At 41.7% G+C, this 12,285-nt stretch overlaps 1 protein-coding gene across 1 annotated transcript in view; it reads right to left on the bottom strand.

The window, feature by feature from the left end:
• Positions 1-12,274, bottom strand: part of LOC120060838 (serine/threonine-protein kinase SBK1-like) — a 25,949-nt gene extending 13,675 nt beyond the window's left edge. Inside the window, exon 1 of the mRNA XM_039010257.1 lies at positions 12,252-12,274. Within this exon, the coding sequence (XP_038866185.1) occupies positions 12,252-12,274 (23 nt within the window). The remainder of the gene's footprint in view (positions 1-12,251) is intronic.
• Positions 12,275-12,285: the final 11 nt, after the last annotated feature.

The raw sequence follows: 12,285 nt of genomic DNA, 5'->3' as shown, positions 1-12,285 counted from the left end.
TAAAGATCTGCGTGCAAGTTATGATTTTCATATATAGTGCATTCGGAAAGTATTCAGACCACTTGACTTTTTCCATATTTTGTTACATTACAGTCTATTCTAAATTGGATGAACTATTTTTTTTTCTCATCAATCTACACACAATACCCCATAATGACAAAGCGAATACAGGTTTTTAGAATTTAATAAAAAAATGTTACATTAGTAATACCTTATTTACATAAGTATTCAGACCCTTTGCTATAATACTCAACATTTAGCTCAGGTGCATCCTGTTTCCATTGATCATCCTTGAGATGTTTCTACAACTTGATAGGACAGGATTTGGAAATGCACACACCTGTCTAATAGGTCCCACAGTTGACAGTGCATGTCAGAGCAAAAACCAAGCCATGAGGTTGAAGGAATTGTCTGTAGAGCTCCGAGACAGGACTGTGTTGAGGCACAGATCTGGGAAAGGGTACCAAAAATGTCTGCAGCATTGACGGTCCCCAAGAACACAGTGGCCTCCATCATTCTTAAATGGAAGAAGTTTGGAACCACCAAGACTCTTCCTAGAGCTGGCCGCCCAGCAAACTGAGCAATCGGGAGAGAAGGGCCTTGGTCAGGAAGATGACTAAGAACCTGATGGTCACTCTGACAGAGCTCTAGAGTTCCTCTGTGGAGATGGGAGAATCTTCCAGAAGGACAACCATCTCAGCAGCACCACCAAACAGGCCTTAAGAGTGGCCAGACGGAAGCCACTCCTCAGTGAAAACCACATGATCGCCCACTTGGAGTTTGCCAAAAGGCACCTAAAGACTCTCAAACCATGAGAAACAAGATTCTCAGGTCTGATGAAACAAGATTGAATTCTTTGGCCTGAATGCCAAGAGTCACGACTGAGAGGAAACCTGGCACTATCCCCACAGTGAAGCATGGTGTTTGCAGCATCATGCAGAAAGGATGTTTTTCAGCGGCAGGGACTGGGAGACTAGTCAGGATCGAATCTCTGAATGTCCTTGAGTGGCCCAGCCAGAGCCCGGGCTGAACTCGATCTAAAATCTCTGGAGAGACCTGAAAATAGCTGTGCAGAGGACCTGCAGAGAAAAATGGGAGAAACTCCCCAAATACAGGTGTGCCAATCTTGTAGCATCATACCCAAGAAGACACAAAGCTGTAATCACTGTCAAAGGTGCTTCAACAAAGTACTGAGTAAAGGGTCTGAATACTTATGTAAATGTGATATTTCTGTTTATATGTTTTATGAATTTGCAAAAACCTGTTTTTTGCTTTGTCATTATGGGGTATTGTGTGTAGATTTATGAGGACAAATAAACCATTAATCAATTTTAGAATAGGGCTGTAACGTAACAAAATGTGGAAAAAGTGAAGGGTCTTAATACTTTCCGAAAGCACTGTACGCATTGTAGGCTATCTAACTCTGCCCCAAAAATGTCTAACTGCCCACGAACAAAATACTTATATAGCTGGCTACTAGTCAGAGGCGCTGTCCATTCAGAACCCCTCTACAGAGCTCCACTATTCCAACCTGTAGGCTACCGAAGCACTGTCCATTCAGCTGTGCCTTTAAAAAGGAATGTATAGATGTTTCTTTTGTATTTCGTGATTTTCGTCATTCTTTGGTTGAGCTTGTTTGTCTTCATGTGTCCTTGTTGATTGTAGGCCTAAGTACGTCCTTTGATGTAAGGCTATACCTTTTATTTCAATGCATGTGTAGCATTTATCTGGCATAGTTTGCATTCAAAGTCAGCTGTTTTATGCACCAGTTACTTTCACATTGATGTCGTCATTTGATGTCATTCTTGTTGAAACTAGTGTGTATTGTGAATCTATATTCATTATTTCATGTTGCACTGCATGCACCTTTCCACAAGTAGCCTAAATTAGTCAATTCATGATTAGGTTGAGTAGTTGTTTACATTGTACACGCAGTTCTACAGACGTTTAAACCTAATATTGCGGTGACAATTAATACTTGGGGTAATTTTTAGTTGTTGCCTTTGCTGTTCTCTAACAGCATTTTTTGTTTTTAACCCTCAGCATACTGAACTCTGGAAAATGTTTGCAACATTCCAAAGAAACATGTCTAGAACATTAATATTGAAAATTCTGAGAACATGGTAACCATGTTCATGGTAAATTCTGTTTGAACATTAACGGCTAGGTGTCCCGCTAGCGGGATAGAAGCCGACAACATCCGGTGAAATTGGACGGCGCGCAATTAAATAAATATTTGTAATATTAAACATTCGTGAACATACAAGTGTCCTATATCATTTAAAAGCTTAATCCAACTGTGTTGTCAGATTTCAAAAAGGCTTTACGGCGAAAGTATACCATGCGATTATCTGAGGACAGCTCCCCACATAAACATATTTTTCAACCAGCACAGGCTTCACAAAATCACAAATAGCAATTAAATAAATCACTTACCTTTGAATATCTTCCTCTATTTGCAATCCCAAAGGTCCCAGCTACAACATGAATGGTTGTTTTGTTAAATAAAAATCCTTCTTTATATCCCAAAAAGTCTGTTTGATTTCCATTTCAGTAATCCACTCGTTCAACATGCAGACAAAGGAGTCCAAAAAGCTACCGGTAAACTTCATCCAAACAAGTCAAACGACGTTTCTATTTAATCCTATTTAATCCTCAGGTAGTCTAAAATTGTAATAAACTATAATATTTCACACGGAAAGTACTATGTTCAATAGGAAAGTAAAATTTGTAAGTGTGCGCCTTCTCCCTCACGTGCCGAAAGATTGATTTGGTCCAGGTGGTCCAGAAGCCATAGGAATTGCAATTTGGGTGACGGACATATGTTAAAGCAATAGGTTTCCATAATAAGAGCCTGGGAGCTGGTCTGAAAATTCTGGTCTGATTTTCTTCAGGTTTTTGCCTGACATATCAATTCTGTTATAGTCCCAGACATTATTTTAACAGTTTTAGAAACTTTAGAGTGTTTTCTATCCAATGCTACCAATTATATGCATATCCTGGCTTCTGGGCCTGAGTAACAGGCAGTTTACTTTGGGCACGTCAGTCAGGCGGAAATTCAGGATACTGCCCCCTAGCCCTAAGAATTAAGGGAATGGTCTCTTGGAAACAGTCAGTCTTGCACATCACTGGAACATCCCTAGAAAAACATAATGACCTAATGAGACTCTTATGGAACGAACATTCTCGAAAGTAGTGGGAATGTTTTTTGTTAGCTGGATAGGGTGCTCTGCCTGTGTGCTGCTGTTGTGGTCCACACACACCAACACAGTCGTGAAGAAGGCAGGCTGAAAAGACTTGGCATGCGCCCGATCCTCAAAAGTTACACAGCTGCACCATTGAAAGCATCTTAACTGGCTGCAATACCGCTTGGTATGGCAACTGCTTGGCAACTGACCGTATGGCATTTTAGAGGGTAGTGCATATGGCCCAGTACATTACTGGGGCCGAGCTCCCTGCCATCCAGGACCTCTATACCAGGCGGTGTCAGAGGAAGCCCCTAAAAATTGTCAAAGACTCCAGCCACCCAAGTCATCGACTGTTCTCTCTGCTACCACATGGTAAGTGGTACCGATGCACCAATTCTGGAACCAACAGGACGCAGAACAGCTTCTAACCCCAAGTCATAAGACTTTGACCCTCTTTGCACTAACTCTTTTGACTCATCACATGCTGCTGCTACTGTTTACATATAGCCAAGTGAGTTACTCTTTCTGTATTTATTCCTTGTGGTATTTATATTTTTCAATCTTTTTCTCTCTGAGTTGTTCTTCCCAACAATGCACAGAAAAAAAAAATATATATACAACACAATAACTAAATACACATTGAGTAAGTAAGCATTTCACTGTTAGTCTACAAATACAATTGGATTTCATTTGTCTGTGATGTTCTTTGGAGGGAGTGCGGTGGGGACCACAGGTGGCCTCTCAGTGTCTTCCTCTCTCCAAAGTGTCTCAGTATGAGTCTGTATGAGTTCCAGAGGGTCACAGTGAGCAGCAATGTTACCGCTGATGAGGGGATGTGAGGGTGTTGTCACGCCCTGGCCTTAGTTATCTTTGTTTTCTGTATTATTTTAGTTAGGTCAGGGTGTGACATGGGGGATGTTGTGTGTGTTTGTCTCGTCTTGGGTGGTTGTATTGTCTAGGGAGTTTTTGTAGAGTTCATGGGGTTGTGTTCAGTGTAGGTGTTTAGGTAAGTCTATGGTTGCCTGGAATGGTTCTCAATCAGAGACAGCTGTCTATCGTTGTCTCTGATTGGGAGCCATATTTAAGGCAGCCATAGGCATTAGGTAGGTTGTGGGTAATTGTCTATGTTTGACGTTAGTAGCTTGTGTATGCACTTTCGTTTGTTAGCTTCACGGTCGTTTTTTGTTTAGTTTGTATTAGTATTAGTGTTCGTGTTCGTTTAATCTTCTCAAATAAAAGAGGATGTATCTATATCACGTTGCGCCTTGGTCCTCTCGTTCACCTAAAGACGATCGTGACAGGTGTGGTAGTTGGGGTTGTGTTCTCTTAGAGTGTGGATGGTGGTATTTGTATTGAAGCAATTCTATGACAACTGACAACTCTTTTCTGTAGCTCCTCCTGGTGTCAGCCCACCGCCTCTCATGATGCTCTCGACCGTTGCCAGTTTGTCTCAGCACCCCCTTATCCTGCCTCAGAAACTTTTCATCCTCACCTCAAGCTCATGCACTTCTTTCTACCTCCAATTAGGGAGAAAAGCCCTTGCGACAGGTAGTACCGGTTGTCACTCTCCATGTCCTGCTGGGTGGCTTGGTTAGATATGAGGGTCTGGTGACTTATGGAATCAACTGATTTCTCATCAGGGTTTCTCACTCGCTAATGGCAAATATTGTGCCCTCTTTCCACAGAGATGGAGTCTAGTTTCTTACAGTGTGTCTGATACTCCGCTGTTGTGGAAATTGTCAAAATATTACTATAAAATACCATCCACCATCACATAGAATTTGTAAATACGTTTCACCTAAACATCCCATGCTTCACCCAACGTGCTGTTTGAAAACATTGAAATAATACGATTTGCATTACTAAGCTGCTAATATTTCCTTTTAACCATAGTGAATCACTCACATTTAAACATATTTACCCATTCATACAGCTGGACTATTTACTGACGCAAACCAGGTTAGAGGGCCTCTCAAAGGCCACAACAGCTGTATGGCTACAGATGCATTCACATTTCAACAGCAAGCCTCCAGTTTAGTCTCTGGTGCATTTTTTCAAACACTGATGTAATATTACCACAATATTACATCAATCCATATTCTATGATTGTTTTCAAGTTGAATTAGCATATGTTAGCTATTTGATTAGAATTTTAGGAGCTCTTTAGGTATTGTAATGGAGACGCTGGGAGTCGAGAAGCAGATGCAGGTTAACTTCTTATGGCTGCAGCCCGGACGTCGGTACACTTATGACAACAGCCACTTCAAGTGCAGGGCGCGAAATTCAAAGATATATTTTTTTAAATATTTAACTTTCACACATTAACAAGTCCAATACAGCAAATGAAAGGTACACATCTTGTGAATCCAGCCAACATGTCCGATTTTTAAAATGTTTTACAGCGAAAACAGCACGTATATTTATGTTAGCTCACCACCAAATACAAAAAGGACAGACATTTTCACAGCACAGGTAGCATGCACAAAGCCAACCTAACTAACCAAGAACCAACCAAACTAACCAAGAAAACAACTTCATCAGATGACAGTCTTATAAATGTTATACAATAAATCTATGTTTTGTTCGAAAAATGTGCATATTTCAGGTATAAATCATAGTTTACATTGCAGCTATAATCAGAAATTGCACGAAAGCAGCCATAATAATTACAGACACCAACGTCAAATACCTAATTACTCATCATAAAACATTTCTGAAAAATACATTAGTGTACAGCAAATGAAAGACAGGCATCTTGTGAATCAGCCAATATTTCCGATTTATTAAGTGTTTTACAGCGAAAACAGAATATAGCGTTATATTAGCTTACCACAATAGCCAGAAACACTTGGCGCCGACGACTAGTTCACATCTACGACAGATATATGAAATAGCATTCATAAATGTTTCTTACTTTGCTGATCTTCCATCAGAATGTGGACAAGGTGTCCTTTGTCCAGAACAATCGTTGTTTGGATTTAGAACGGCAACTTTCCCTCTTGATTTAGCAAGCACACTTGCCAAGTGGCACGGATCTCTCCATCGTCAACAAAGTCAGAGAACGGAACACGGCAAAACTCCCGAAAAAATTTCAATAATCTGATTAAACTATATTGAAAAAACATACTTTACGATGATATGGTCACATGTATCAAATAAAATCAAAGCCGGAGATAGTAGTCGCCTATAACGGCAGCTAAACAGAAGGCAATCCCACTGTCCACCTCGCGCTCTCGAGAGTACCGGAAATGAGGGACACGTCATACAAAGAGCTTGTATTCCACTTCAGACCAAGATAAACACTAAATTTCTTCTCTCACAGCCTCTTGACATCCAGGGGAAGGTCTATGAAGTGCACGTATACTCTTACGTATCATTCCCATTTATAGGCAGGAAGAAGAACAGAGCCTCGATTTCAGACTTTCCACTTCCTGGTCAGGAAGTTTGTGCCAAATGAGTTCTGTTTGACTCACAGATATAATTCAACGGTTTTAGAAACTAGAGAGTGTTTTCTATCCAATAGTAATAATAATATGCATATTGTACGAGCAAGAATTGAGTACGAGGCCGTTTGAAATGGGCACCTTTTATCTGGCTACTCAATACTCCCCCTGCAGCCCAAACAGGTTAAACATGCAGGTTAACCTTTTCTCAATAGGGGGTGCTGTTGTTAAACGTTCCTCCACTATAGTGTTTTGATATACCATTTTCTACCTCTGAGTTTCTACTTTTATCAAATGTAAAAAACACCATTTCAAATTTTGCGACATAAGATTGAATCGAGCCGGTTGGTCACAAATAGCCTACTTACTAACCAAGACATCGGACAAAACTTTTTCAATACCTGGTTTGCACACCCAGTGTTGAATTAGTTAGCATTTTACTGGTAGATGAGTTGAAACATCTTTCCTACCCTACCGGCTACCGATGTTATTCTTCTGTGAGCGGCTCCGTGCCAAAACCAATTGAGATCTGCAAACTTCAGATGATATTCCGCTGAAACTAGGCTGTGTGCGGCGCGCATGTGAATATATTTACGTGCTTTGTGTATGATCTCACTATTGTACTACATAATTGCTAAGTCGTATACCTCCACTACTTTGATACGCATCAATACAGATTAATGCCCACTGAAAAAAGTGGGTTATACGGCTTATACCCTCCACTACACCACTAGCCCTTTGTGTTTCACTGGCCCTTTGTGTTCTCCTACATGAGTGTGCTGGTATTACGTTTGCTGTCCTTTCAGAATCACGAACCTGTCCCACCACTGTGCAAACATATCTGTAATAGATATAAAGGCTTTTAAGATATTCATGTTTAACAAAAAGAGTATATATTTGTCTTGGCGAAGCGGTTTTATGCACTGACTGAATGAAGTTGATAATTATGAGTTTTTTACTCCACTGGTCTCGGGAATAAATTACTAGTGTCACGCCCTGATCTGTTTCACTTGTCCTTGTGCTTGTCTCCAACCCCCTCCAGGTGTTGCCCATCTTCCACTATTATCCCCTGTGTATTTATACCTGTGTTCTCTGTCTGTTGTTGCCAGTTCGTCTTGTTCGTTCAAGCTTACCAGTGGTTTTCCTGTCAGCTCCTATCGATTCCCAGCCTCTCTTTGCTAGTCCTCCCTGTTTTGACCTTTGCCTGTCCTGACCCTGTACCCGCCTGCCTAACCTCTCTGCCTGACCCTGACCCTGCCTGCTGTCCTGTACCTTTTGCTCCACCTCTGGATTACTGAACCCCTGCCTGGCCCTGATCCTGAGTCCACCTGTACCTTTGCCTCACCCTGGATTTCAACCCCTGCCTGCCTTGACCTGTCTTTGCCTGCCCCTGTTGCTACAATAAACAGTGTTACTTCGACAGTCTGCATCTGGGTCTTGATTCCTGATACTAGTACTCACTGTGAGACCGAGTACAAATGTATCCAACACCAAGGCAAGACCTAGACACTCAATATGTGGTCTCGAGACCTGAACTCGAGTACTACAACACTGCCAAATATCATCCTTTGACCACCCTTGATCACAAACCAGTCTTCCATTTCTGCTAACTTGCCTACTTGTAGAAGAGGCTGGTGGAGGAGCTATAGGGGGACGGGCTCATTGTATTAGCTGAATGGAACTGTCTTATACACATCAAACATATGGAAACCACTTTTGACTCCGTTTCATTAATTCCATTCCAGCATTACAATGAGCCTGTCCTCCTATAGCTCCTCCCACCAGCCGCCTCTGCCTCCTAGCGATTTAGCTAACATCTCCACAAAGCCAGGGCTTAACACCACAGCACCTCTACTGAGCTTGACAACTCCATCCAATCCATGAAACATCTAGGGCTCATCCATCCTTGCTATCAGCGCCATACAGCCTTGGTTTAGAAATCCTATTTCTCTCCAGCAAGATCTGAGGTATAGGCTACTAGAGCGTCTTATACTAACTCAATTAGCCTGCAATTCAGTCGCTACTGTAGCTAGTTACCTCAGGTCACCAGCTCTTCAAAGAGCGGGAGAACAGGCTATTGCACATGGCTAGATTCCACATGTTAACCCCATCTCTCTCTCTGCCACGTAGACCTTTCAAGTGCTTCTGTACTGTCTGACCTGATTAGCTTAGCACAGTAGCCGCTAAAACCCACCATTTCCCAGAACGTCCAACTCAGCCCCAATATGGCTATACCGCTAATGCCTTCAGCTCAGAGAAGACAACATTAACACTTGCTGCAGGGGTGGCTGATAATTGGTCTCGTTTGCGGTGGGATATTCACACTGCCTCGCTCTCATCCCACTTTTTTGAGGACCGCCAGATAACTTATCTACGGATGTGTTAATTGTCTTTCAGCAGGAAGTCAGCTTATTAAAGCGGTCTGCACATGTACCAGACCAAAGGACTCAGGAAATGAGACCCGCTTTGACCTGACCTTCAGCTAATGTGCAGTCGAAAGGAAACACCGAGAGCTGGACTGGATTTGCATACACATATAGGCGGAGTAGAATTAAATGCAGGAAAGAGGGGGAGGGGATAAACAAAGACATTCAGCCATTTATAGATGTTAATGCACTGGTCATTTTAACATATTGACGAAAATAATAAAAGTTTGTATCAGTTCTGGTACACAAAGTTTGATTTGAACTCAATATTAAACATTTTATTGTTTGTGTGTTAAAGACTTAATACATTTGTACATTTACATAATTCAACTTGCTGTGGAGACCAGCTAGTAGGATCAGGACATAACTGAGGTAAACAGTAGGCTACAAAGCTAAAATTAACATTACACAATGTGATCATAATGCCTACATAACCTGTTATAACAGTCTGACAAAAACTTGACACTTATGACAACTGACATAACACTGTTCTGATGTATACAGTTGTGCGATATCGAACGAAACTATAAATATTCACAATTTCACACAGCAAAACAGTGTATGCATCTTGTCATAAGTAGAGGCTACATATGCAAGTTATGCACGCATTTGGACCGCCATTTCAAGTGTCTCTAAACTACCCCTGTCATTAATTACATTATTGCACAGTCGGACAGTGGGGCCTAAGGCAGAGCTAATACATGTTCTACAACCAATGGGAGACTGATGCTTCACCCTATGATTGATCACAGAAAATCTCCGCCCAGAGTGAGGTCAATGAACCACCATTCTCCTCTCACTACGGTCATCCTTAAAGTGTGACGTATGACAAGGGCACTGACTTCATGACTAGCAGGTAGGTGTTCTAGAGACGATGGAGGAATAAGGAAGGTGAATTGGACAGATTTTGACAAACGTAAACAGTACAACAGATGTATGTACATAGTATATGTGATAGAATGAGACTGACATGGACGAGATAGTGGAACAGACATACTGTATACTACACATTATATGTGATGTAATACACAAGGAAGGCAATTGCTATGAGAACTCATGGCTAGCAGGGCAGTGTTGTTAATAATACTGGTGTTGTTGCAGAACGACTAGACCAGCCAATTATGTTTGATGTTTCGGGAGTGGACAGGAGCTGACAAATGAACCATGAAAACACTGACTGTCACTATAGCGACAGGGATGATGGGCTGTCATCGGGGAAAGGAAAGAAGGGAAGGGTGGGACACGCACAAACACACCTGTCTGACATAACAGTAGCAGCAACTTAGCCGATAAATAGAGATGAACGCTTGATAAAGCACACAGTGTGCTTTTCAGATGCTTACATCATTTTTTTTTTTCACTAGCTGAGACTCTCGCGGTTTGGCGGCCTCAATTGATCATCAGCCCACAGCATGCCAAAGGGGGGAGAGAGGTCATCCTACCAGACAACACAGAATGGCTCAGAGACTCAAGTGCAGGAGAAAGACAAGCAGATGGGGAAGGGAGGAAGAGAGCGAGTGAGTGAGAGATAGAGAAAGATGAAGGTGAAGGACGAAGAGTGGGGGAAGATTGGTTGGCTGGGAGTTTGAGGAGCCTGGAGCGAACATGGGATCTATGATCAATTGTATTGGAATTGCTTTGGTAAAGTTATACAGGATGCATGTGCGCAGTAAAGCAGTAACTCAGTAAAGTACATGATTTAATTGAGTTGAATTGACAGAGGAACGGGACTATTGATGGTTAAGATGGGCTAAAGTCATGATGCGGTCACAGTGTTCAGAATGTGCTCAGGGAGAGACATCACACAAGTGTTAAACAGTACTATTCCAATAGGCCCTGGTCCGATCCCAACCATACTCTAAAGGCTGCTACTGTCCACCCCATTTTTGGCACCATAATGCACCACTATAGAGCATTATAATTTTAGAATGTTCATATACTGTACATGTCATATTATTTTTGCTACATTCAGTGCATTGATCCCTGTTACCTCCTTAAGTAGTAAACGATATTAATAGAGCTACATGGTTGAACTACCTGACAATAATACAGTGTGGCGCTTAACATAGTAAATATCTATAATGCACTGTTTTTAAATTCTCCCCTTTACAAAGAGATTGTGTTTTAGTTGTTCAAACACCCACCCACCCACCGACACCCCCCCCCCCCCCAAACACACACACACAGCAAATATAAAATAAACACTCCCTCTATTCTATAACAGTTTCCAAGCATTTGAATGTCAACAGAAGCAATAATATATTTTCTCATTTCTTTTCACATTGGAAGATGCCTGTATGAACTAATTAGGCACTGTTACAGAATGAAATGTGTCCTTTTAAACAGTGGTCTACTACAGGAAATCACCTGTAACCCTCAACAGGAAGTTACTCTGAGACAGGAAGTAACCACTGAGATGTTCTGAGATGTCTGACAGCAGGGTCCTGTCTCAGTTCAGACTAGTCTAGATGAGCAATGTCCCATTGTCATAGTAACTGCTACATTGGAGAGTCACCTTCACATATTTTCACCTTTTGAAAAACAATTCCTTCTCCCCTATGTCCATAGCCATTTTCACACTTTGGAAATGGCCGGAACTGCTGTGGAATCCCATTCGTTCAGCGATATGTCAGTTAGATAGAAGATCAGTTTGACCTATTGGATCGCTGGCCCTCTGATCAGCTAGTTTTCTAAAGCATGTCACTAGATCAGCTAAGGTTTGGGCCTCCCCAGGTCAAAGGTAATTATGTATATAGAGAGAGAAGCAGAAGAAGAAATATAAAAATAAGAGAAATTCGGGAGAAAGGAGGCAGAATGGAAATGTGTCGTCAGGGAGCATTGAGTGTTTCTACTGAACCCAATGTTTAGAATGGCTAGAACTGTTTCTATTAGCATCATTAGCAGTGTTCATGTGTGTACTAAGAAGCAAAATAGCTGAACAGTGGAGCGAGTTGCCGTGAAAAAAACGACGTCAGTCAGTGGACTCTTGAATGTCGCTTCTCCAACTCAGAAAACAGTCTAAGGTCACAAATCAAAATAACAAACGCATGCGCTAGTGATGACTTGTCCAAGAGTGTACTGCCGTGAGTGCTGATACCAATCTGTGTCACAGTCAAGAATTCGATATTTGGCTTCTTCTCGGCAGCGCTCTAATACGTCAACCTTTAACCAGTCAAAATGGCCGTTACAAGTACCTTGTGCAGGTTCCTATCGCCATGGCAACGCCCA

Source organism: Salvelinus namaycush, chromosome 16 (assembly GCF_016432855.1).
Source record: "Salvelinus namaycush isolate Seneca chromosome 16, SaNama_1.0, whole genome shotgun sequence".
Classification (NCBI taxonomy): domain Eukaryota; kingdom Metazoa; phylum Chordata; class Actinopteri; order Salmoniformes; family Salmonidae; genus Salvelinus; species Salvelinus namaycush.
The sequence above is the reverse complement of the archived record's forward strand: the minus strand, read 5'-3'. Positions and strand labels throughout refer to the sequence as shown.